The following is a 27,768-nucleotide window of genomic DNA, read 5'->3' as shown; positions in this document are numbered from 1 at the left end:
ACATTGATACGAACGATAGGGCTGGGCGATAAAACGATATCAAGAGTTTGATAAATGTTCAATAATGTTTATGTGCCAAAAGCGGAACGAAACTCATTTGAACCGTGCGCTGTTCAAAATTCTAAAATTCATGAGGGGATCTCTGCTGACAAGACCAGTTTATACTGGTTTCATATTGGTTTAACAAAACTTGACCAGCATGACCTGAAGGGGATACCAGTATTACATGCATGGGAATCAGCATTCAAAACATATGATGGTGATAAGCAATGCTAGGGTTACTGTTGAATTCAGTGTGAATTACCATTTATTTTAAATACAATAGAATATAAATATATGTGGACATCAATCACTCTCTCCAGCAAAAAAATATGATTTTGATATACATGTTGTGGGCTACAGTGTCCCATTTTAAAGCTGTGAAGATCCAATTGAAGATCATAAAACCTCAAAAAGCACATTGAGCTGCCCTTCAAATATCCCTTTGTCTCCCCTTTCTAAACCATAACTGTCACTCACCTGTGCTGTCTTCATAAACCACAGTAACAGACTTCCATTTGTAGAAAATGACGATGTCCAGGATAGCCCTGCTTATGGAGGTGTACTCAGGGTAGAGGTTAATGTAAAAATTGTCTTTATTGTCCACAGATGGGTGTTTCCAGCGTGTCTGGATGTGTGGCACCTCTAGAGCATTGCAAATGGATTGGACGGCACTGACCGAGGAGCTGTGAGAGGGGCCGAAGACCGCAGCAACCCCCAGGGCCAGCTGGTCACATACTGAGAGAAGAAAAATGAAAAGAGAGACAACAGACAGGGAAAGAAAAACAGGTGACATGAGAAAATGTGTATTAGAAACAGAGAAGAGGAAAGAACAGAACAAAGCATGTACATAATAAAAGCAATAGTCTGGCCTTTATATTTCTACTTTTAAATTCAAAGTTAAATCAATCAAAAAAAGTCATACCTCTTCGGGAGGCTTCAAAGCTGTCAAAGAGGTTAACTCTCTGGATGTCGTAGGTCAACGTGGTGTTTGGCATCAAGGTTCTGTTTCGGTTGATACTTGTTACAGCAAATTTAAAGGCGAGTTCATCCATACTGACGGGTTCATTCTCCCGGGTCTCAAAGATTCCCCCTTTAAGCAAAATAAACAGGGCTAAGCAACAAGTAAGTGACGAATCTAGTTAAAACAGAGCCTAGTTAAATTTACAAATAAAATTTAAATTAATCACCAGGTAATGGATTAATCCCAGTTCCACACTAATTCAAAAGCAGTTACAAACAATAGTGCCAAGCTATTGCTGAATATAAATCAATTTCAAGTTCATTCTAAAGCATAGGCCTGATAAAAAAGCACAATGTATTTTTTTGTTACAGTTCCTTAAAGGGATACTCCACTTTTTTTGGAAAGTAGGAGTACTATGGGAGTCAATGAGACCAGAAACTATCCGATTACTGATATTCTTCTAAATATCAGAAAATTGGCTGAATGGATTCGAAAACGGTAAAACTCAACTGTTTAACTCTGGGGGGGTTGTAAAATGAGCCTATTTCCAAAAAAAAGTGGAGTATCCCTTTAAAAATACATTTAAAAACCAGTGTCTAGCTAAATGTATACAAATAAATAAATAAATAAATAAAACCAGTGCCCTGGAAATAGAAATTTCAGGTCCATACTAATTTAAAAACAGTTATAAACCATAGCTGCCAATTTTTGAGTTTTGCTTGGCGTTAGACTTCTCTAAGGTGGGGGGTCTGCATATGAAAGGTCTCTCGCTTACCTCTCTGGCGCGCTCACTCTAGATTACAGGATTTTTGAACTAATTTGCGGTTTAACTGGTCGATCACGAGTTGCTCAACAGGTAGATCTATAGATAAACTCATCTTTCAGCCATTTGACCAACCAGGTTGACAGTGGCGTGAGAGCGTGAGAATTGGGTCAATTGCTTGAGTCTCACACTGAATGAGTGAGAGTTGGCAGCCCTGATAAACAATAGTGCCAAGCTAATGTTAAATACACATCAAATCCAAGTTAATGATAAAGTATATTGAAAAAAATTGAGTCCACTATTTACAACAAACCCACCGTAAGCTGTCACGAAACTATCTATGGTAACCCATAAGGGATACATTTAAAAAGAAATATAAAAAAATAAGCCATTAAACTTTAATGTCACGTAGTGGGTCACAAAATATCACTGAGGCCTGCAATCTGAAATTGCAAATGATGCAGATTTAGCTGCTTAAGAAATTTGGACTAATTGGCCAACACTGCGTTTGACCTTTAACACGCCATTTTTAAATCACTTCCCTTGCTGGCAATAAAGTTTATTCTCACAATTGCATGAGGTTAATTAACATCATCTCTTCTCAATGATCATATGCAAATCACACAATCATCGAAATCAAAACAAATTGTTCACACCTGAATCAGCAAATAATCATGATCAAAACATCAGACTTTGCCAATCAAGAATCTATTTAACTTGGTAGGGTGCAATTTCAACATTGCATAAATGACTAAGTGGCCAAGACTTGCATTGGAGTGTATCTACACAATTATTCATGAACATCTGTTACCAAAAGCATTGTCATGACACATTACTTGCAATGCTGGAGATACTAAAACAACACAACATGCAAATATAATGCAATGTGTGATATCCGCATGGAGGACGTCCACCTGAGATCGGGCTCTATTCATAGACAGCCAGCAAACAGGTCTCGGCAGGAAATAATGGGCCATTAACTCACCAATAAACAGCCAAACTCCAACAGTGAAAGTGACAGATTGGTTCTTTAATGAAAAGACGGTGAATGAAGATAAAAGTAATTAAATGGAAATGTTCATGTGTTTGAGATGAAGCTCATCAGAATGCAGATACGGGCTTCAGTGCCTTGTTTTGGCTTTTGAAAGCTGAGTTGGAATGAGCAAAGTTAAAAAGTCCTGCTGTGGATAACACTGTCTGATGTACAGATAGTCCCTCGAGGAAAGAGCGAAGACTGAACACTACACACAGGGAGCAAGGAGAGGAGATTTCGTCTGTGAAAAACTGATTGCTTTCATATTGAGAGAGATGGTCAGACTGTGTCCGATTGGAAGGCTGGAGATGAAAATGAAGCCTGAAGCTTTTCTAGAAGAGCCAGATGCGCTACCATGAAGAAGAGTTGATAACAATGAGTCTGGCAGCAAACAAGTCTCGGTTCGTTTTTGAGGAAGTATCGGATCTACGTTTTTGCTATGTTTATTTACTCTGACTTTTTCAGCTGACTAAAAAGTCTGATACCTCATTGATCTTATATTACCTGGACACACCAAATCAATCTAGCTTAAAATTTCCTTTAATTGGCATGTTAAGAGTCAGCCATTTGGAACAAAATAGATTTACAGTGTCTTTAAGACAGCATTAGATTAGAGTGGAATGAAAAAGCCGACAGAGTGGCATATAGACACTTGTGTATGTGTGCGTAGGCACAGTGATGGTTACTTGAGCATGCTTAATGCTTTATTTCTATTCATTGGAAAATGGTCCCCAAGGGATGTTCGAAGCTTCTGTGGCTCACCTTGGAGACCGCAACTTTAATGAATTTATTTTTCTATCATGTTTGTGCCATTAAATGCATTTTGACCTTGCAATAAACATTATAAGTGTAAGACTGAAGAAACTGAAAGAACTAGAAGAGAGGGATACTCTCTAAGAAAACAAAGGAAATTAACTTTTGAACTCTCTTGCTATATTACCATCCCCATTCGATACACGATCACACACTTGAGTTGATCACCTCGCAATTTACACATCATTTCCTTCAACCATCCCTACCTGAATTCACCCAAAAATCTATATGTTCAATCACAGTATTATACCTGGTTGGTACCATTTGAAATGTTTCAGTGCGACTGGTACAAAAGTCTCATTCCCACAGAAGTAAACCAAAAAGGTAATAAGGTGTGGAGAGTTTAGAGAAATCTTATTAACTACTGCGGGTGAGCCCCCATATAAATCAACAGTAAGTCCCCAGTAAGTCTGGGACGGTGATTAATGCAAATTCCCATTGTGAACTCATGTTTACATTCGAAAAGTGGTTTCTGCCTTGGTCTGAGAATTTAAATCCCGTCCGTCCACACTACTGCCTTTTCGTTTTAAAAAACGTAGAGCTTTTGCTACGTTTGCACCTCCCGCCCTGACTAAAACGGGAAAAACAAAGACCTAAAACGGAGAAGTTTACAAACTCTGCAGCTCCGTTTTGCGTTTTGAATCTCCGGAGGCCGTTTTAGTGAAGACGGGACAAAACGGAGGACTTTAGAAAGGATGACGCAGAGGCTCACGCTCGGCTCTATGATTGGGTGTCATGAGTTATGACGTGCTCTTCCCTGATTCGTCAGCCACCCATCACATGACCTGTTTCCTGTTTACACTGGCATGCGCATGCCCAGTGTTGGTGAATGGTCACATGATCCGTGTTTTAAGTCATTTTAATGTGGACGCCGGAGATCAATTCTAATACGCAGATAAAACGCTGGTGTGGACAGAGATCGTATTCGTTTTAATTCTTCGTTTCTAAACAAAAACGCAGTAGTGTGGACGGGGCCTTAGGGGTCTGCATCATGTATTTTATAATGTCAGGTTCGCATCTTCTCTCTTTATTCCAGAGCAGTTGATGTTTGGTATTTGTCATCTTTGAACTGATTATGAAATTCGCATGATACATTTACCTGACAAAAATAAATTGTTACATGTGATTTTGATCCGACTGACTCAGTGTCAAAAACAGATTTGTATGTTACCGCAAGTCTGATTAGTTAGTCTAATTAGTCTAAGTGACAACTAATATTTGGGGCTGGCCTGTTCAAGCCCATTCGCATAAAAAAAAAAATCTAGGCAACAACATCAATTAGTCAAAAGTCTTGTGGATGCATATTTCATATGTGTTTTATGGCCTTATTTCATTAACATTCAGAAACTTTCATTTTTATTTTTTTTCAATAAACACGCATAAACAATATTCTCTCAAAAATACAAACATGTACATACATGTTGCTCACATATTATGGTAGCCCTGTTTGTGCTAAATAGAGTGTTATTTCACCTGTGCCATTAATATGCTTATAAGCAACTGAAAAAAGTACAAATGTCAGGGCATGTCAGAACATCTCAAGGACCCCAAATACACTTTGGTCCCCAGGGGGTTGAAGTGCTATTACTGACAAAGCTTCACCATACAGACCCGAATAATCGATCGTGAAATTTTGTTACCGATTATTAGCCGTTGTATCCATTAGTACTCAGACCCACAAACGGAATGGATCATGCCAGCACTCTCATCGATATTTTATCACTGCCCTAGTTCAATCTATAGTCTGCCAGACAGTATACAGCACATCCTCCTCAAAATATTCTCAGTGGACAATAAATTAATGCAGTTCATGGTACTTTAATGTAGAACATATCCTACCTCCCAGAATGTGACATACGCAGTATGCAGTGCCTTCTCTCTAGCTTTGATCAACTGACAGTTCAAAGGCTCCCAGAGTTGGTAAGCAATTGGTAAGGTTTTAACAGAAAACACAAACTGTTTGGCAAAAAGTTTGGACAAAAAAAATAGTAATGTCTGCTATAGATCATGTTTTCAATCTTTTACCACTGATCCCCACATTGCATATGCAAGGGACCTTACATTTAAAGTAAAAAATGGACAGTTCTTATTTTTTATGGAATATTGTCATATTCATTTTAAATGTTGTATCTGTGCAAGCTGGCTTAAAAAGGCAGCTTTAAGTTACTATATACAGACCCAAAAAATGTATAATCTTAATATATTAGATAAATAATATTTGAAAATTATTTTCTATTTCAACCTACATCACTAATCACCTAATCTACTCACTAAAGAACTGTATTGTTAAATGAATTGAATCAATTTTATTGTATTTTTTATTTATTAATTTATTATTTAATTAATACATTTATTAACTTCAATTTCTTTATCAAGATTGAAAAGATATCAAAGATATAGCCTACCAAAGATATGAAAGTACAGAAAGACTGAAAGAAACCTTTAAAGGCCTAATTTGACAGTCAACGAACCCTTGAGTGGAAATATTTGCTTCAGAGTTTTTTCTTTTTTCATTAAAATTCTGCACACATAAACAAAAATGGTGCAGAGGTTAGGCAGTTTTTCACATTTAAATTGATGCAAATTAGCTGAATTATGGGTAATTGTCGCCATTCCTAGACTGAGTTACTGGATGCATTGTCTTTTTGCCTTTTAGCTCACAAACCCTTTGTGCCTCTTTCTTATTTTTGCACATTCATTCTCATTTTTCTCTAGCCTGGAAATACCAAACTCTGCTTCTTCGCTTTGCTTCAGACAGAGTCTGGAATGGCATAAATGAAAAGTGTTTTCTTTCTCGCGGGGGGGACACTTGTCTGAAGTATAAAACCATTGGTTACCCATAAGCCCGTATGATGCGAAAACGAAAGCATCAAGTCAAATACCGGAGTGAACATAGCTGACCGAGTTTTCAAGCCTCCTTAACCTGATCCTCCATGAGTGCAACCAAGGGGGACACAATCACAACTATTGCCTTGCCGGCCTCTGGCCTGCCCAGTTTCACCTCCATTCAAAATGTTTAACAAACACTCTTCTTGTTAGGGCTTCAGTTTGCAAATGCCAGAAATATTCTCCACAACAGGGCGAATTGCATCCCGTGTCTCCATATCCATGGTCGTTTTCGATTTCCCTAACCTAAAATACAATCTTAAACTCGGTGCTTAGCGCCTATGTCACGGCTCTCAGCCCGCACTCTGTTCAATGATTGGCCGGCTGTTTTCAGGCCAGAGGAAAAGTGAGAGACATGTCGATGTACAGAAGTACAGAAGCAAACTGAAATAGAGCGGAAGTACGAATAAGTACGTTTTTTGCCTACTGTTTTACACTGTAAATTTGTAAATTCTACTCTTTTCAGATACTATATACTAGTGAAGTATGCATATTTGGATGCAGCCTGAGCCTTTTGATGCACAATAAGCAGATGATTGCGCATGCATAAGTGTTTGGAGAGTGCATCTGACCTTATAATGCCATAAAGGATCTCAAACTTTGCTCTGTGCGTTCAGCCGGTACTGTTTTTCATTTTCCCCTGGATCATTCCGGAAGATGTTCAGTTGAGGCTTTTCAATGCTACATATCTGTCAACTTTATATCATTGTCCTCAACCACCCTGTTTATATTCTGACAGAACGCTCTGCACAACAATACAGTAAGAACAAACTGAATTCTCAGAATGGATGCGTTTTCATCCAGTATTGTTTTTTTTTTTATTGGGGACAACCAAATTCAGCAGTTTAAAGAAAATATTTCACAAAGGCAGAGAGTAGAACTGGGCTGATTTATATGATGTACTGTAGTATGATTAAAATCAATATTTAATGTTGATGAGTTTCCCTTTGCTCCACTCAATGTATTCAAATTTGAGTCAGACAAGTATAATTATTCATGGGGAGTTCAAGTTAAAGGTGCACTTAGAACATTTCTGTCAGGACCACTATCGTCAAATACGATTGAAAATTAGAATACAGTTTGGATTGGCGGCATTGTTCCATTGTGGGGGAGAACTCCCCGCGTATCCATACAGCCTAGCATGAATATTGAGAGCAGCAATAACCCGCCTTAGGGGGGGCCTTTTTAAAAAACATTTTACAACTTCACTAATTATGCACTGAGTTTACGTTAGGGTAAATTTCCATTTCATGTGGACTTTAAAAATGCACATTTGTATGTGAATACTTTGTAAAATAAGTGTTTTCTTTATATGCAAAACGTTTAGCTTAAATGTTTTATTAAAAGCTGTTGAGAGCACATTTAAATTACTTAATTTCTATAACACTTTCTGTCTAATTACTTTCGTTCAACAATTTGCTGCATACTGTGGCTTGTAAGATAAAATGCTTGTACGATTTTCTTCATTTGTAAGTCACTTTGGATAAAATCATGTATGAATAAATGTACACACAGTTCTTGATTAATCAAAAAAACATGTAGTGTATAGAACCTTCTAATGCACAAATAAGCAATAACCAATGCAAGCATGCACCGGTACAAACATATACACAAACCTGCACACAAGTCACTGCTGAATACTCATATCATCTCGGACACAGTCTTTCTTTTCTCTGACCTTCTTTTCAACATTTCGGTCACCGCCAGTCTGTGATGTATTCCACACACTCATAAAGACATCACAATGATTTCAGCAAACACAAGGCCAAATGCATCATCAAAGAAAAAGCCTTCTCTCTCATTCAAATTCATGAAATCTTGTTCAAACACATCCCTTCTGACAAACACAAGGAAACACAAAGGGATAAAGAGTCAGCATGCATACCAATGCTCTAGCAGAGAAAGAGAGCCACTCTCTCCGCCACTGTGATCGAACTCTTTGATTTTCTCATGGGGGTCATCCTAAACGCTCGAGTTCATTCACTGTAATTTCAAGCTCAATCTATAAGAGGTTCATTGCAAGTATTTTTTGATGCAAATATTTACAACCAACTGTATTTGTTAATTGACAAATACTTTGCAGAGTGTCTTCAAATAGATGCACAGAGGCATGCAAACCAGCTAATTCACCATCTCCCCGTACAGGCATTTAGGGAAATTTTGCTGACCGTCAAAGACCAGTGCCATTTCACAGTCCTGAACATACATCTGAGGCCACGTGGATCCAAATCTAAAAGGATTAATTTCCACTCATGGCCTGTGAAATACTTCCATCAGCACTGCACATTTCCTCAGTCAACACTGTGATACTTACAGAGCGCAGATTATTTTAAAGGGATACTCTGCTTTTTAAAAAAAAAATAGGCTCATTTTACAACTCCCCAAGAGTTAAACAGTTGAGTTTCACCGTTTTCGAATGCATTAAGCCGATTTTCTGATATTTCAAAGAATATCAGTAACCAGACCGTTTCTGGTCTCATTGACTTCCATAGTAGGAAAGATACTATGGAAGTCAATGAGACCAGAAACTGTCTGATAATAAATATACTGATATTCTTCTAAATATCAGAAATTCAGCTGAATGGATTTGAAATTAGTAAAACTCAACTGTTTAACTCTGGGGGAGTTGTAAAATGAGCCTATTTCCAAAAAAAGCCAATCACGGGAATGAGTTGATGCAGCTTAATATTAACAAGATTTTAAAAACAGTAATTCATTCAGGGTTGGACAGTAATTATAAGATTTATAAAGATCATAAACAAGAACGTGTGCAAAATAGTTTTGTCCAAAACGAACAAAATTGTCATGCGGTCACAAAATCTGTGCTAGCAACCAATGGGATGACAAATGGCATCTGCAGACATATAGACACACACATTATGATTATTTTTTTCCTTCATGGTAATAGAAACCTGTAAATGGCATCACGTGGCATTGAGGCATGCATCGTGTAAACATAAAACCAATGTTTCCAGGATTAATAGGGCTCCAGACTAACTTTTCCAGTGGTTGAACTGGTGCTACCAACTTTCCTAGTTGGTCACACCAGAATTTGATTTGATATTTTTTTTTTTTTTTTTTTATCAAATCATATTTTTTGGTCCTGGTCAAGACAGTCTCCTGAACTCCAAACTAAATGTCAGAATGGGAAAGAAAGGTGATTTAAGCAATTTTGTTTGATTGTTGGTGCCAGGCGAGTATTTCACAATCTGCTCAGTTACTGGGATTTTCACGCACAACCATTTCTAGGGTTTACAAAGAATGGTGTGAAAAGGGAAAAACATTCAATATGCGGCAGTCCTGTGGGCGAAAATGCCTTGTTGATGCTAGAGGTCAGAGGAGAATAGGCCGACTGATTCAAGCTGATAGAAGAGCAGCTTTGACTGAAATAACCACTCGTTACAATGCAGCAAAGCATTTGTGAAGCCACAACACACACAACCTTGAGGCGGATGGGCTACAACAGCAGAAGACCCCACCACCGGGTACCACTCGTCTCCACTACAAACATCTATTTTTAATCTTTGCTCATCATATGTGAAACAGAAACTATAGCTTTGCACTGACATACAATGTTGATATGAACATTTGTGAAAAGCCAAGGAACGTCAGTGTATCATCTGAGGCTCACTGTTATGCAAACTAATCCCACCATTACTGCACGTCTCCAGTGGCGTGCGCTTTGTAACATGCCAATCATAACATTCAGATGACAGATGGCAGGTGGATGCTGTATTTTTGAAAGCACATAAGAACAGTGTCTCCAGCCTGATGTACAACGTCCTAAGAAATTCATGTGTGTATATCTAATAAGTAATAATATAATTCACTGCTACGGTGTACATCCATCTTAAAGACAGAGCACTGTGTTCAAGCAAGGCGACAAAACATCTCTAAACCTACAATATCTGATAAACTTTGACAAATGACTCAGATAATAAGGGTCCACACATGGTGTGCTCTAAACAAGTCTCCTCAGGGACAGAACTGATGAAATACCTGTGGAATCAATAGGGCAGTTAGGAGGTTAGATCAGGGGGATAAAGAACTCTTTCACACACAAGTACTGTATACATCCTATAGGAAAAATGACCAACATTACGAGTGGATCGTTGCAGTAAACCTAAATTGAGATCATTTCATTGTAGTTTATATATGGGTGGATGGATGATGCATGCTTTTTTTTAACATCAACAGTGTAGGTTGGCATACAGAAAGATAACGTGTTTGTAAACCTGTTGTTTTAACTAATTAATTGTAAATGGTCCAGTGCTGTGCCTATATCAGACTACAGTTTGAAAAGACTGTTATCTAAAAATGAATAATAACTTTAAGAAAATAATAATTAATTTAATAAATTAATAATACTATGTATGTATGTGTTTGAGTAAAATCTACATTTTTGTTTTGTTCTATTAACTACTGACAACATTTCTTCCAAATTTTAAGACAAAACAGAAAATGGCAACTGGTTTAAATCACAAAAAAGATGCCATGTTTTTAAACAACACAATACTAATGTCTTAACTTAAGAAATTAATATTTGATTTAAAGGAGAACTCTGCAAAATGAACCTTTGGTCTAATATAACACATTGGTAGTCGACCGTTCTCTGAGATTTGTTTTCATGACAATCGAATGTAATGAGTTTTATCCTAAAAACTGTTTAGCGTATAACGCTGGTATATGGGGGCATGTAATAAGTAAAAAGAAATCGCTAATTAATACCACTAACAAGGCTCAAAATAGCCCCACACTAACACAATAACATAAGGATGGTCAAAGTTCGGGATAACAAAGTGCACAGACAGTTTGTAAGTGCACAGACAGTTTAATAAGAAGATATTTTATAAAGACAGTCCACTTCGTGAATACAGGCAGGAGCCATCTTTGGAAAACAGTCTCAACAAGTCGAACCGCGAACGCTGTTCATTCAGTTCAGAAGTTCACTTGGCACGTTGTTCATGGTTCGACTTAACGAGAGATTTATAAGTAAAATGTAATAAGTAAAAATTTATTTTTACTTATTACATGCCCCCATATACTAGCATTATAATCTAAACAGTTTTTAGAGATAAACTCTTTACATTCGATTATCATGAAAACAAATCTCAGAGAACAGAGAACAGTTGACTAGGTACCAATGTATAGACAAAGGTTCATTTTGCGCCGGAGTTCTCCTTTAAACCCTGATTTACAATCACAGCTTTCATGTGTCTTTGCATGCTCTACCAGTTTGCTGTTTGGTAACTTTATGCTACCTGGCACAAATATTCAAGCAGCTTGGCTTTGTTTGATGGCTTGTGACCTTCCATTTTTCTCTTGATCACATTCCAGAGGTTTTCAGTGGGGTTCAGGTGTGGAGATTGGGCTGGCCCCATGATATGGTCTTAGTCTGGTGGCTCTCCATCTACACTTTTATTGACCTGGGCTGTGTGGCAACTTGGAGCATTGTCCCGTGAGAAAAAAACAATCCTTTGAGTTGGGGACTTTTGTATGAGCAGAAGGGAGCAATTTTGTTCTACCAGGATAACCTTGTATGTATGTGGCTTGAGTCAGGCATCCTTCATATGTTTTTACTTGAAATTTGGAAGAAATGTTGTCAGTAGTTAAAAAATAATATATAAAAATATTTTTACTTAAACACACAAATAAATATTAAATACAGAGAAACTGCTAATTTTGCAGTGGTATCTCAATTTTTCCAGAACTGTATATATATATATATATATATATATATATATAATTTCCAGCTTTGTTTTACAATCTATCCAACAGAAGCAATATGCCAAGCTTTCTGTTTCAACTGAAGTCCCATCTTTTGGAGAGGAGCATCAAATCAAGTCTTGGGTAGGAAAGAGGATTAATGTAGGTTGTTAAAACTGCTTTGGGGATTTACTGTGATGCCAAAGTCAGACAGCAGCCATAATCATACATTACTGTTCTCTGTGTGACTACAGCAGGCTTAATCTCAATAACACATAGAGGGCAGACAGTGATCATCTCTCAAATCACATTTTACTGATGATGATGCTGATGGTTTAATATTAAACATAATACTTTCAAGATGGCCCGTCAACGACACTTCTTATGTCAGGAAAGGCCATCACATGCAGAGCAAATGACTTTAAGAAACCTACCTTTGTTAGTTATTTCATCCAATTTAATCCCAAAAAGTTTTAACGTGAGTTCTGGAACAAAACTTTGTTATAGCAGCTATATATGACAATGTTGACAATTTCAATGAATACGTAACTATTTCTATAACTTATGCATTAGCAGATACAACAGCTGATCAATACCTTTAGAGGTCACAAAAATAAATAGAAGATATTTTGAAACATGCGATAGCAAAACACTTTTACAAGTCGATTAAGCAGTGACGTGACAAAAAAGACCCACGATGCCGAACACCTAAAGTTTATGAATTAACAAGGTGCTAACTGCAGGTGACAAAGTTACAACAATGAACGTGACATGATAGACAATCACTTACCGATTCGTATGACCTGCTGGTCACTAAGGTAAAACTTTGACATCAAGTAAAAAAGGAAAAATAACAGTCTTTTGCGCGTATCCATGGCTTTGTAATCAAAATTGGTAAACATAAAAAAAACTTCATGTCATAAAACTGGATTCAGGGAATCATAGCGCGCGCTCATCAACCATTCACCTCCCATCGCGCGCAATGGAAACAGCTCCTTGAAAAAGCCAGTTATTGCCTCAAAAACAACACATTATCATCCTTTACCGGAAAATCCACGATGTAATAGAGTCTTCAAGATATTTCAGGTAAGATTTTGTGCTGATATCCACCGTTCATCGCTTCAGATACTTGTAGCACACCGCACGCGCATTGCGAGGATAGTAAAGTGCGCGTGCCAATGGCAGACACATGATCCAGACGCAGGATTAAAGCAAAATCTGTTCAGCGTTTTGGCTTTATTCACGGTGTTATCTTCTTGTTTAAGTCTGCACATACTTTTTTCCAGGGTCTTAAATTCTTTTCGACTCCAAATAGCCACATTGAGACTAGCTGTTTGAGGTAAAGTGAGCTGAATGCTGTCATGGGAACTTAAATAGTTGCTCTCATTCGCTTCATGTTTAAAAAAAAGGAGAGTCCTCGGAATTAGTGACGATGTTTTGTTCGCACGAAATGTTTTGAACCGATTCTTGATGTAATGGACTCAGTCCAAACGATTCGACAACCGTTTGTAGAACACTCGACAAAAAGGGATGACTTGTTTAGGAGCAAAAAAAAAAAAAAAAAATGGAACACATGCTAAGTAAAAAAATATGTATTATTACTATTAGGATCTTATTAATAATAATAATAATAATAATAATGACATTCTAGTAATAATATTGTAATATTTCCACACACATTACAATATTGTTCGCCTATTACTAACTAAAATGTTGGAACAGTAATCACATTTGACATAATCTAGGCCTACATTGTGAAAACGTAGTGATAATCATCAAAAATCAAACGTAATACACCTGGAAACACTTGAATGACTTGAAGTTGGTCTTGTTCATTGAAACGAACCGATTCGGTAAATTGAATTGGACCAAAAGCTGACTTTCTTTTTGCCAAATGGTGAAGCAACGCCACCTGTTGGCCAAATCCTAGCCAATATGCCTGGCAAAGGAAGAATCTGTAGATTAATGTTATTTGACTAAATTAAACATAATAATTAAACATGAAATCAAACCTCATTAGGATGTGAAGTCTTGATTTTTGTGGTACACATTATTCTATACTTTCAGTCTTTATTTTCCTTATGTAGTGAATTCAAAAAGACAATGTTTAATTAAAGGGATGGTTCACCCAAAAAAGAAAATGTTGACATTACTTACTCAACCTCATGTTGTTCCAAACCTGTATAGGTTTATTTCTTCTGTTGAACACAAAAGAAGATATTAAATTAAAAAGAATATTGGTTCTCTAGAGAGTTAATGGCACACATTGTCTAGCCTATAGGAAAACATAATAATATAGAATTCAATGGGTGCGGTCAACTGTCTGGTTACCAACATTATTTATAATATCTTATTTTGTGTTCAACAGAAGAAAAAAACTCATACAGGTTTTGGAACAGCATGAGGGTAAGTAAATGATGACATAAATTAAAGTTTTGGTGAACTATCCCTTTAAAAAAGGCTACTGTTACCAACTCATCCATTTTAACAATTCACTAATTCATGCATTTCCATGAGAGTCTATGCTGGCTGAGCTAAACATGAGTCCAATGGTGGTTTCTTCTCCTGTCCTGCCCTGCCGAGGGGGCCAGAACAACACTGCAACAGCCCAGCAATGCATAGCAAACACAAGGCCAGCCAGCCTACAAACAGAGCCTCCCCCATGTGGAACCGAATGGAGCTCAGACCATGATCGGCATGGAAGATGCTGAGTGCCGTCCAGGACACAGGGATGAGAGCAGTGAGTGAAACAGGCCGCTCCAACCAGGCAACACCTGGCACTTTCGGGACAGGTGCACTGAGTGAACTGACCCATGCAGCCGCAGCCAGAACCAAAGAGAGTGTTATGAAGTAGAGCTGACCACAGGGCTGGATCTAAATAGGCTTTGCATGTTAATGAACTGGCATTATGTCTAAAAGAACATTTTAGTCCATAGTCCTTCATATTCTGCACATGATTCAGAGCGTACAGGCAGTTTCCACCTCGGTATTCCTATGATCACGGCTACACAGACAAAGCCAAAAGAAGCAGACTATTAAAGCTACTATATGAACACAGGATTCTTCCTATCCTTCGGATGATAAATGTTTCATCTGTGTGATTCAACAACTCATCCATGATTTCTTAATATTGATGGTCAGCTGTGGCAGGTAGGAGAGAAGTCATAAAGTAGAATTTCAGTTTCAATTCTGGAGCATTTCAAATAGTTGCATTTATTGACAGATTTATAATTTGTTATTCATCATAATTGACTAGTCGGCAGCATTGTGTGGAAAGAATAGAAATGCATTAGAATTCGTTTTTTTATAATAATTAGGACACATATCTCAATACTTAAGTAATTCTTTTCCAAAACCCTTCACACAGTTCTCTTAAACACCTCTCAGGTTGGCACAGCAGTTCATTTCACACAAAACACACCAAAACACTTCATTTATGTCTCAAATCAACTCATTCTTCTATAACACTATAAGATTGTCATCCAACAAACACAGTGTCACTAATAATTAAACAATGACCTAAAATACACTAACAACAAGAATGGCAGCCATCTATCTGCTGCAGTATATTACAAATGTAAGTACAATTTAAAAACATGTACACAAATGTATTGTATCAGATGATTAATTTCAGTTTCAGTTGAACTTTTCACAGTGATCACAGCATCCGTTTATGTGGGCTAAACTGTGGATAATTTATCATTGATTTGGCACAAAATGCATTCAATGATGGCATCTTTCAATTTACATGGATTCTTCTCTCACTTATACACAAACATCGCCAAAACTTTATGTACTACACAGGCCAAATTGGACTTGTTTAGATATTCTTTCAAAACCTAGCACAACACAAAAATGAACAAGACAGTAATATGATATTGAAATACAGTATATATTCCAAATATCTAAAAAGAAAAATCAAATAATATCAAAGCAATTCAATAAAACTGAATACCTAGTGTGAGTCTTATAATTTCATTACAATCTATACAAAAGTGGACCTTGTAGGAATGATTTTGTACTGTAATGTAAACATGGACTGATACTGCTGTGCTTTAGTAGAGTGAGTGTCATTCTGTGTTTAATGATTGACAAAGTATGTTTGTTGGATGACAATCTTTGCTAGTGTTAGAAGAATGAGTTGATTTGAGACATAGGAAATGTTTTGGTAGTTTTAGTGCATTTAGAATGTGAAATTAACTGCTGTGCCAAGCTGAAAGTTGGTTGGGAGAATTATGTGAAGAGTTTTGAGAAAGAAACATGACCCAAGTTTTGAGAAATGTCTCTTATAGTATATAAAGTGGGTCCCTTTAAATAATAGGCCTTCGTGAAAAGTATAGCCTTTAGACCAGGGCCTGAAATGAACACGCGACCACCTGCCAAATGCGGGTGAATGTTGATATTGGCAGGCAACACTGTCAATCTACCTGCCACATTGGCTGATAGCCAATGAGAATTGAGTGATTTATTAGGATTTTTACATTTCAACGAAGTCCACAATTGCGTTAAGTTAGACTTCTTTCTTTTCAAAACTAAAATGTGGCGGCGAATTACGGGGGTAAAGAGGACAGCTGAAACAAACAACCAACAAAAAGATGAGGATGAAAAAAAAGAAAAGTAAAAGATATTTTAAAACAAAGTGGACAATTGGCGGCAATGGCAAGGTTCATGAGCGGCTGATTTATGACAGCAACTGTTGTTTCGTAACGTTCATGCGATCAGAAAGAAGAACTGTGCATGTTGGGAAACGGTGAGAAAATATCCGGTACCCTGTAACTCTACCAGTAATAACAATATTAATTTACTTCATAGCTAACGGTTCCTGAACGCTGTAACTAAAAGCTGTTAAGACCCGTCTACGTGACTGTGGCGGATGTTGGTGAGCCTGGGTCAGGTCAGTTTGAGTTTTTATTTAATGGAATTTGTTTACAGTAAAGAATACACAACAACATTATTATGGTTTAATAAACTTTATTTAAATTTTCGCTTGGAGTTAAGTGCGCACACTCTTTAACGTTTAGTTTAAGTTTATTCTTACCGTTCTTTTTGTTTGTTTGTTTGATACATACGTCTGAGTGAGCTGGTGCACCATCAAAAGGGGTTCGAGTGGAAACATTGGACGTATATATATGGTTCCGATGATCGGGCCACAACCATTCCCGTTTCTTCTCCGGGGGAACTCCAAGGACTTTTTCTTGCTTTTCTTTTGTTTGTTTATAAGAAATATATTTATTAAGTGAAGTCATTTGATAGTATTATTTGAGGTGTTTATGTATATTGGGTGTTTTCATATTCTTTTATTGTGTGTAATGGCCATTATATGTCCTAGACGTATATCCATGAGGGGAAACATTTCGCAGGGCATCACTGCCACCTTCTGGTCCTTTGAAGTTTACTGTCTATGATAGGGACCAATCAGGTTGCAGCCTCCACTGAATTAACCAAGTAAAATTTTCACAAGGAAGTACGATTTCAGAACACCACCGAAAGCCTTTTCAGTTGTAGTTATCTGCTTTTGAAGAAAAATTCTCCCTTTTCTTTTATTTAACAAGACAAGCCACTGTGTTTAAAAACCACACCAAACTTTATTTAAAACCCCGCAAATGGGTACCGTGTTGACAAAAGTACTGACCACATACAAAGTTATTTGGATAAAACTACAAATATAAATTAGGAAAATTTATTTTAGGATAATTATTTCCACAGTATGAACATACACAGTCTCAAAAAGGCAGAGGGTAAAAGCAAGGAGTTTTTACACTTTTCTCTTAAATAGTCATGGCTGAAGGTGCAGTGATTGCATTTCACGTGGATGGGCGTCTCATTGTGTGTTTAAAATACACGTGCAGGGTTTAACGTGTTCCTCTGTTGTATCATTGTACAAAACACCATAAACAACTCTTTAAAATCTCATTTTCGCCAAGTATGAACAGGACAAATCTGCTACATTTAACAGTTTTGTTGGGGTGCTTCACATTATAATGTCTGGCTGTTGAATTTACAAGCACACCAAAGCCCATAGATGGAGGACTATGGGTAGTTTGATTTCATAACCGAAAAACAAATCTTATCTTATTGCAGTTCTTACTTAATTATTCAAGTAGAAGAACATTTCTCTGCATGTTCGGTGAACAGTGATCTTTAATACTGGGTTGCTGGTGACCTATAAATAAAAGGGAACAAAGACAGCAAGCGAGGAACTGTTGGGTTTGTAACAGGAACGGCAATCAACAGCTAGTCGAAACTGTTGTTCCAGGGGATATTGCCACGTTCAACAAAATCACCTGCGTATAGCCATACAAAGAACTAGCGAAGTTATACGAAGCGTTAAATCACAAATCCCTGATTAAAAAAAAAAAAGAGGATATGAAGTACAACTGATCAGATCGACCACGATCTTGCCTTTAATACAAAACGACAACAAAAATAAAAGTTCAACTAAAAGAACATGTAGCTGCCTGTTGTATGTCAGTATGAAGCCTCTATAAATACATTGGCTGTACAGTTGGCGTCTTTGAATGAAACTGGATTCAAATGACAGTAAGCCTGTGTTAAGGGTGGAGTGGTTTGAAGCATCTCAAGAAGTTTTTGTGGTGCAAGTTTTTCAGTTCTGGCTAGTCAGTAGGATTGTCAGTGCATCGTGTCTGTATAAGGCTTGGACTCAGCAGGTATCTGCCTTATTCTTGCACAAGTTCACAGTTCGCGTATTCTCTCTCCGCTCAGAAGATGTCACTGTTGCAGCTGTTTTTAAAATCGTCCCTGCGAACCCAAATAACCTCACAGTCCCTCTCGGAAGCGACACCCTCCACTGCGCACTGCTTTCTCAGGAGGGTCAACTTTGGGGGGGCTTGGGATTTGGGAGATTTGTCCTCAGAGAGTGAGTTAGGATCCTTGACTTCATCTCCTTCCACCGAAAGGGCCTCGAAGGATTCCTCCAGGCTCGGATCAGAGGAAGGGGCCCGGACGGACTGGCAGTACTCGTCGTCGTCGCTGAGGATGTCCGTCTCCTTCACGTCATTCTGGTTTTCGTAGTGCTGCAGGTCAAACTGGTCCTCCACCCAGCGGTCTGTGTCCTGGATGGGCTGCTGGAGTTTCTGGAGTGAAGATGACAGCGGGAAGTCTGTCGGGGTCGGGGTGATGGGTGACAAGTCTTGGGATGAGCCGTCATCAAAAATCACACCTGTGTCTATGGTGAAACGATTACGGATCAGCTTCCGGCGGCCGAGAGTTCGAGATGGGTCTGAAACTGCAGATAAACAGTAAAGAGAGAGTGAATGCCAACTAGTTATTTTATTCAGTAGATGTTTGGGGGGGGTTTTTTAAAAAAAAGGAAAGAAAAAAAACAGCAATATCATCTGGTGGACACTAGGATTTAAATTTGTTATGTAATAATCAGCTCACCCTAAAGCCTGAGACAAAACTGCGGCTTTAATCATGTTAGCGAGAGAAAGACAGAGCGATATTGTGGGAGAGTTAGCAGGGATATAGGAAGATGAGCAGAGAGAAGGAAAGTGTTGCAGAGAAAAGTAATCAATGTTCACTTTGCGTCAGACATCCGAAACCTACCCGCTCTGTTTATGGCCGGTCGTGAACCCTTTAGTGCACAAAGCCGTTTCCCTCCAAAGGGAATATACTGCTGATTTGGAGGTAAACTCTCTGTCTTCATTAACTGACGTCGTTGTTTTTCCCTCAGGATGGAATGAACTGTCTTTAGGAAGTCTTTTTTACTCTCTGGAGAGCTAAACAAACAACAACAAATTAAGATATTTTACAGAGGAATGGAAATATACAGTTTTAAACAATTTACAGTGGCCCCAAAAGAATGAAAATAAAGTATAATTAATTATTCACCTGAACAGTTGATGGACCCCACTGACTTCCATAGTATGAAAAAAATATTGAAAGTCAATGGGGTCCATCAACTGTTTGGTTAACCAACATTCTTCTAAATATCATCTTTTGAGTTCAGAAAGAAACTTGTACAGGTTTGGAACAACATGAGGGTGAGAAAAGGATTACAGTTTTAAATTTTGGGTGAACTATCCCTCTAAGCTACACTTAAATGTATGAATTCTATTGCATTGAAGTACTATCAAATTGCAATTATTTTATTTAAAGACAGATAGCACACACATTTTTCAAATCAAATTTCACACAAAAAAAGTTTGAGACTGTTTTAAAATTAAATGTCTCAATAAAGCTCCAGCAACATTTGTTATAAGATGCCACATGGTTGGATATTTTTTGTTGTCTAATCAATGCATAGATATTTAAACATTTTTAAGAGTGTCCAAATGCTTTTTTGGCGCCATTATAGTTCTTTTTTTATTTAGATTGGCCTGTAAGTCCTATTTTACACAAAGATTACACATTATCTCTCTTAGAAATACCTTTGAGTTAAAGGACTAGAGCAATGAGATCATTATTAAGGGGATAGTACCAAAATAAATCTCATCATATGTCATTCCAAACCTGTAAGACTTCAGTTCATCTTTGAAACACAAATTAAGATATTTTTAATGAATGTTTCTCCTTTGAAAATCCACTAACCCAAAACTTTGCTTCAAAAATAACAAGGTGAAGTTTATTCTAGTCTTATGCCTCGGTTCAGATTACGATATTCACTGTGTCAGATTACACAATTTTGACTCCTAAAATAAAAAAAAAATCTTCATTTGTGTTTCAAAGAAAGTCTTCAGGTTTGGAACAACATGAGTAATTGATGACAGAATTTTTATTTTTGGGTGAACTAAGTTCCTTGTGCGTTTAGTTTTTCTTTGCTTTAGTTTGAAGTCTATCTGGCAGTTTTAAGGGCTTAGGTGTGCATGGCGTTCTGGACTTCATCTAACCTGCAGCAGATGTGGAAGGTCCTCTCGGGTCTACCTTCAGATTCCGACCTCAAGTGAACAACCTCACACAATGCAGATCCCTCTGAATCTAAGATAAAAGAAACATCAGGTTTAATGTATGCTGGCAAAAGGACTGTGGGAAAGCCCATAAAAACCTCTTCAATGGTAGTAGTAGTACAATGAAAAACATTGAAAAACCCATGAGATCAGGACAGGGTTAATGAACCTCATGGAAGACACAGACCCTGGGACAATGAACAAGAGTGCAGACCCCAAGTTCCTGTAGGATGACCTTTGACTATCCACCATCAATAGGGAATAGCAACATTCTGGCCTAAGCCCAAAAAGCAGACTTTACTAAGCTCATCAGGGTTCATGGGATGTAAAATGCATTACTCGCACTGTGCTACAGCTTGAAGCTACTGTAATAAACCACACAATTCTCAATAGGTCTGTGGGAAAAGAAAAAGACTAGTAGACCAAAACATACTTGGGAGGTTGCGAACTTGGAGAGCGTCTGTAGAGATCATGTGTCTAAAACGAAACGGGTCTCGCTCATCAAGGACTGACGCTCTGTGAGATCCACCCTGAGACAAAATAACAGGAGTGATATATTCTCCAAACCACATTATAGACTTATAATATCACAAACAAGTGAAAGGATGATGATGAGTCCATGGTCACAGATTTTTTAGCCATGTGAAATAAGCCGAAGTGACAGCAGAAATTAATCAATTACAAGATAAGGGCGCTCTCTCAACAATGTGCCCTTCAATAAAACAAAAACTACACCTCTTAAAAGCGCTAGTCCACGAGCACTTAAACTTAGCTCTGCAAGCCTATGTCACATCTCCATTAATGAATAATGAAGAAAGGGAAAAAGCACTTACAATTTTTTTCTTGTGCTTGGAGCAGTCTTTATACACAAAAACAACCGCCGTTTTGAAAACTGAAAGAGAAAAAAAAGAAATAAAACATTAATACAAGACACACAAAACCATACAAACATTCACAATAGAGAAGCTTGGGGCTCTTTTCAGAATAGTCGTAGTAAAACGTGACCTGGTGAAACCGCCAACTTCAATGGCAAAATGACCCATTTTTAAAGAATCTGAACGGTTTCTTCTTCTAAAATGTCTCAGCCTGTATAAATGCATCTTTAATGCCTTAAGAGCCACAGGACAAGGTGGTTCCTCTAATGCCATTGTGCCCAAAGACGCAGCTGGCCTTTACTGATGTAGGAAACTATTACTGTAGGGAACAGACTAATGAATAAGAGAACAGCATTCTATTTGGGGAAAAAGCGCTTTGCGAGCACTCACCGAACGCAGCCAGCTCTGTGTCTCTCTTCCCCTTCATGAGAGAAGAGGGTGGGTTGATCCAGACCACAGTGTCGTGTAGCAAGAGGTCACCCATTGACAGATCAGCAACCTAGGAGGCAAGTAAACAGCTGTAAAGCCAAATCTACTCACTTTTAGCGAGTTAGGTGACGTTTTCATGACATTTGGTGGTGGCAATAAACGAATTGTTGAAGCTTCCTAAGGGACACTCGATGGTACCTCTTTCTTCTCAGAGCTCTGCTCACTGATGAGTTGGTCAAAAACCGCTCCATACTCCTCGTGAATCTTCTGCATCTCATTTATGTGACTGGCCACTTTGTTCATGGCTTTCATAGCAACTACGAAAAGAAAAGAGACTCAGTAAACTGCACCTTAAGTCAATTATAGAGAGAGTTGCAAGCTACAAAGTCCAGTTGGGACTGGATTCATCTGAATCTTTTGCCACATTTAACATTTTGCTTTACAGTTGGTAAAGGTTCAGGACTATTTTCGAATTTAGAATTACACTGGCTCTTTTGTTACAGTAGCTTTACGAATATACGCAAATTATCTCTATTCTGATTGGCAGGGCTCAAGATTTTGGGGGCATAAATCTTAAAATGTGATTTAAAAAAGGTATAAGAATGCAAAATTGATATGCCAGAATAGCTAGTAGTAGTAGTAGTAGTACCAGTAGCATAAAATAGTAAATATTTCACTGTAATAAATTAAAACTGTACAACTGTAAAATTACAACAATAATATTTATAGGGATCCATCAAAGCTTTCCTTTTGTTGACAACAGCCGGTTTATAAGTGCTTATCATTACAAGTTTGGGAAGACGGTTGCTGCATGTTGCTTTCCCAAATGCAAGTTATGGTATGGTTTTATTAATATTTCTATTAAATCTCTACTGATAAGCTAATATTTATTTACACATAGAAGCCAGTATAGTTTGCACTCGCTACGCATTGATACTGGGAAGAGCAAGCACATTTGAAAAGAGCAAGCGAAATCCTGTTTTTTGTGATTTTTCTTGCTCATCATATTACTCTATAGATCCATTTGTGATCCATTCGTGGTCTGACATTAGCTAGTATAGTAAGTATCTGAATCTTCATATTTACCATCCAGGTGGTAGTGTTCCTCGCTGTCTGGGTCGGTGAGAGAGTGAAGCTCCCTCAGGAGTAGTGGGTATTTTAGGACTCTCTGAATGGGTTTGATCAGGTAGGACTCAAGCGTGGAGGAATGCTGCTGCCTGGGGTTCCTCTCAGCCAGGAACGCCTTGAACACCGGGTCTGTTTTAGCTGCAACAAATGATTGGAGAAAATATTAGTCAGTCTTTCATTGTCTTTAAAACTTGAGCCACTGAACCATCTACATTCACATACATCAGTGAAAAAGCTTTGGTGCCTCAGGGAATTTACTTAAACTATCCAGTCATTGAACATGACACTGAAATGACAAGATACCTCAAGGATCTAAAGGCTTTCTTGTCCTTTAAAATCAGTGCTAAATGTAGTGAACCAGTCTCTGAGAGTGCAGTGGTGTTACCTTTGGTAAGGACCTTGGGGACCTTTGTGTGGCTGGCACAAAATGCACTGTAGATTTTAAAACGGTCCGCATAGTACAGGAAGGATCCGCCAAGAGAAAACAGAACTTTCTGGAAGTTAGAAGAGAATGAATTAGAAAACAAAGAAAGTTTCACATTCGTAGATAGCATGTACAATTAGTAGATAGTGAGCTTGTTTTGGTGTGCTATCATGTTAAGCATCTACTCAGACTAATATAAATGCACCTTGAACTGATCCACTCTCTCCAGTTTGTCTAAATCTGGAACTAATCTGGTTCCATCTTCCAGAGTTTTCAGAAACTCCACTTGGAATTCCACCATCTCCGCCAAGTTTCCAAAAAGCACATCCAGCTAGGAATATAAAGATAATCTTAAAGCCAATACCAATAACACTTTTAGAAGATGATAATATTGATCAGTTATTTTAGAATATCTATAATATCTCACCTCATCCTGAGAAAGGAAGCTTTGCTTCTGCAGGGGGTTCAGGTAGCGCTCTATCAAAATGTTCAGGTCCTGTAGAGAGACAGACTTTTTCACGATTTGGTTCAGTGCAGCTTTTACCAATCAGGAGTGACTTTTATGGACATTCAGGGCTGTTTCTATTTTAAAATAGAAACAGAAAATAGCTAAAATAGAAAATAGCTGTTTCTATTTTAAAATAGAAACACACCATGCTTTGAAAGCACAGCAGAAGATACTGACCTTAACATAGGTCCTCTCAGTGTCCACCAGCTCACTGATGACTTTACGGAGTTTATAAGCATCGGAGAGCTGGCGGGGGGTGAAGAGAACAGGCATGGGTGTGATGGGGCTGGGCACACATGATGAAGAGGAGGAAGATGTGGAGGAAGACGAGGAACAGAAAACGGGACCCTCGGTGGAATTCATGTCATGAAGGTTGCGGCAGAAAGCGGTCACCTGCTCCGTACTCTGTGGAGGGAAACGATTTCAATTGAAACACCAGAAACAACTAAAATAGCACTTAAAAAAAAAAGGAAAAAAAAAAAGACATATCTATTGATAAATCCAGTTTCAGACATTTCCATTTTGTCCATTTAAATTAGGTAGAGCAAATAGCAAAACATGGTTTTAAAAGACTAATTGTAACAGAATTAAATACGTTTAAAAGAAGCATATGAGTGAAAAAAAATCTAAACACATAAATACATAATATTATATACAATACAATTACTACAAATATTATAATATATTTAGCACAAAACATTTAACCACAATGCAAGAAATGTAACGAAAACTTTTTTTTTCCAAATATGCAAAACAAAAAAAAAACTCTAAAATGTTCACCAGCAACAGGGACACACTTACACGGGTATCCGGAGCATTTAAAAGTCAGGCAGAAGCATTTCCAGTTCCAAAACTAACAAATTCAGCAAGTTTCTGGCTTTACTCCAAAGACAAGGCACATTATGCCTTATGAACGCTTGCGTAAAGTGCAATTAGACCCTCTTAAAGTTGTTTACTGCACAGACACTTCTGTGCCAGATCTCTGAAAGGACAGATCTGTAATTTAGTACTGAACAGTTTGTCTCTTTGGGAAATCTGGCAGTGGACAGATTTTCCATCAAAGAGCATGTCAACAAAGAGTAGGCCGCACACTGCCCTGAGCCATTCAACTCATTCACTCAACTCTTTCACTCTCTCATTCAACTAACTCAAATCTCACTCTTCCCCTTGTCCAACAGTCACAGAGAAAAATTACACAATAGATATTAATACACATCATCAAAGCTTCCAAATACCTGAAAGAAAGCTCTTAACATCCACTCAAACGACACAAACCATGTCCAAAAAGACAGATTTCGTTCCAAAAGATCTTCAACCAGTGTCACATCTCGTATGTCACAGGATGAAGTTTAAAGCTGCAAGAGCTCATGTTCAGGGTGATGTTCAGGAAGAGGTGGAACAGATTCACGAAGACAGGAGGAACAGAGAACAGATGGGGCTTCCAGCTGAATGAGTTCCTCTCTGATAAACACACAGTGACGGACTGACAAAAAGCCTACACACCCCAGCATGCCTTAACCAGCTTGGACAGCCAGGAGAGAGGTAGAGTAATGTAGGGAGATATGGAGCTCTATCGTTTTTTTTCCGGGCTTTATTTACAAGATTTGTCGGTTAACAGAAAATGGACTCTTGTTCTGTGAACACAACATCAAAAAACATGTACAGTAATGCACCTACAATTACAGTCTTTAGGGACAAAAGCTGTAAAGATCTAAATCACTCTGAGTTGTAACTACTTGTCTAGGCTGAAGATTTTCTGGTTACACGTCACCGATGTAAAGGTCCGATCATACTAGTGAAATTTCGGTGAAATTCTACAAGCACAAAAAAGATCCATTGTGATTAGTGTAGTAATGAAGCACCGCTCACAAGCAGAGACCCAGTAATTGTAGTTACTAAAATAAGTACATAGTATTTACATGGGAAACTGGACTGTAAAAGGAAGCGTTACCGATTTCTGTTGGTCAAGGTTGCAAACCCATTGGCAAATCTGCGCAAGGAACTTTGCCTCATTGCTAAATTTGTAAAAACAGAAATTTGCCCAACGACAGTAAATGTGGCAATTCCAGTAGGTTTAAGGGAGAGATGTTAGGCCTGGTTTCACAGGCAGGGTTTAGATTAAGCCTTAATTAAGACTATTTATTTAAGATAAATAAATGGGACATTTAAGTTGCTTTTATGAACATGCCTTAAAGAAAAACATTAATGGTGTGTATCCTGAGACAAAACAATGGCACTGACATATTTTAAGATTTATATATTTCTCCAAAGCACTCATATGATTTTTTTTTTGTACAAAAGAATGCTACATGAGCTGTAAAATGTTTTTTTTTAATACTCCTTTAAAGAGGGACTAGTTTTCCAGGTGGATGAATTTGTTTATGCTCAACAGTTACAACTCCTATGTTTAGAATCTGTTCTATGTAAAGAGTGCTTTGGTTAGTTAGCTACCTCATGTCTTTTCACACAAAAACCAAACGCAATTGGAAATTCCTTTTCAGCTAGTCATGACATGATTTGAAAGATTAGATATAACTTTGCAAAGACTGGCTTGGTAAAAAAAAAAATTCACCCGCCACTGCGCCTTATGCTAAAACATGTACATGCTACAAACATACTACCAAAACACATACAGTTTTTTGTGTTGCTACAGTACAAATCTACTATTTTATAAGGTAATTGGATGTTTTATAGAACACAAGGTGTATCTAGCCCAGAACATCCCAGTTTAAAAGCTTAAATTCTCCTATGGAACATTCTACATCTACACGTACAGTAACATACTAAGCCGCTAAATCTAACAGAATACACACAGTGTGTTCGAAAATGGAGCCCATGAACTGTTACGTAATGCTACATATCACACACACACAAAAGCAAACACACTCAGGCTCACCAATTGCAGCATGTCATAGATGGACTCTGAAGAACGTTTGGAGCTCCTGTATCTCCACAGCACAGACATTCTCAAAGTTCACAGAAGTCACAGCAGGGCGACCCGTAATAAAACACAGGAAGCGCCTCAACCTCAGGCTTATCTTTGAATGCAAAAACGTGTCACTACCAGACCATGAGAGCGAGGACGGGGCTTCTCCGACCAGAAACAGATACAGCGAATGAGTCTTCTCCACTACCAACTCTACATGCCACGATAGCTTCCCTGTCCAACACAGCCTCCTCCCTCCTTTCCTAGAATTTCTCCCTACGTCTCTGCTTGTCTGAGCTGGTTTCTAGCCGGATGGATGGAATGGGGATCTGACAGCTGTGGTGGCACAGTAAACACACACACACACA

The 27,768-nt window shown here is 38.0% G+C and overlaps 2 protein-coding genes and 1 long non-coding RNA gene across 11 annotated transcripts in view; 1 reads left to right on the top strand and 2 right to left on the bottom strand.

Annotated features, from left to right (window-relative positions):
• Positions 1-13,676, bottom strand: part of grik1a (glutamate receptor, ionotropic, kainate 1a) — a 45,281-nt gene extending 31,605 nt beyond the window's left edge. For 4 of the 6 annotated variants that reach the window (XM_039667531.2, XM_039667535.2, XM_039667532.2 and 1 more), the window contains exons 1-3: positions 12,995-13,676; positions 965-1,132; positions 520-777 (exon numbers count right to left, since the gene is read on the bottom strand). In XM_039667531.2, coding sequence (XP_039523465.2) covers positions 520-777; positions 965-1,132; positions 12,995-13,106 — 538 coding nt within the window. In that variant the 5' untranslated portion in view covers positions 13,107-13,676. The remainder of the gene's footprint in view (positions 1-519; positions 778-964; positions 1,133-12,994) is intronic. The other 2 variants (XM_039667534.2, XM_089126522.1) reach the window with 1 other exon arrangement.
• A 1,897-nt stretch (positions 13,677-15,573) lies between these two features.
• LOC148969383 (uncharacterized) lies at positions 15,574-19,365 on the top strand. The gene is made up of 2 exons (XR_016149665.1): positions 15,574-16,954; positions 17,017-19,365. It is a non-coding gene; the product is annotated as an uncharacterized LOC148969383 (long non-coding RNA).
• The window catches only part of tiam1a (TIAM Rac1 associated GEF 1a), a 70,628-nt gene continuing 60,629 nt past the window's right edge, over positions 17,770-27,768 (bottom strand). For all 4 annotated transcript variants that reach the window (XM_089126559.1, XM_089126557.1, XM_089126556.1 and 1 more), the window contains 12 exons: positions 24,652-24,879; positions 24,394-24,462; positions 24,172-24,297; positions 23,928-24,036; positions 23,501-23,680; positions 22,613-22,731; positions 22,376-22,484; positions 21,944-22,002; positions 21,544-21,640; positions 21,054-21,141; positions 19,771-19,943; positions 17,770-19,450 (listed from right to left, as the gene is read on the bottom strand). In XM_089126559.1, the coding sequence (XP_088982685.1) occupies positions 18,924-19,450; positions 19,771-19,943; positions 21,054-21,141; positions 21,544-21,640; positions 21,944-22,002; positions 22,376-22,484; positions 22,613-22,731; positions 23,501-23,680; positions 23,928-24,036; positions 24,172-24,297; positions 24,394-24,462; positions 24,652-24,879 (1,884 nt within the window). In that variant the 3' untranslated portion in view covers positions 17,770-18,923. The remainder of the gene's footprint in view (positions 19,451-19,770; positions 19,944-21,053; positions 21,142-21,543; positions 21,641-21,943; positions 22,003-22,375; positions 22,485-22,612; positions 22,732-23,500; positions 23,681-23,927; positions 24,037-24,171; positions 24,298-24,393; positions 24,463-24,651; positions 24,880-27,768) is intronic.

The sequence above is a fragment of the Pimephales promelas genome, chromosome 23 (genome assembly GCF_988280905.1).
Source record: "Pimephales promelas chromosome 23, fPimPro1.hap1.1, whole genome shotgun sequence".
NCBI classification, from domain to species: Eukaryota; Metazoa; Chordata; class Actinopteri; order Cypriniformes; family Leuciscidae; genus Pimephales; species Pimephales promelas.
Note: the sequence above shows the minus strand (reverse complement) of the source record. Positions and strands in the feature narration are given on the sequence as shown.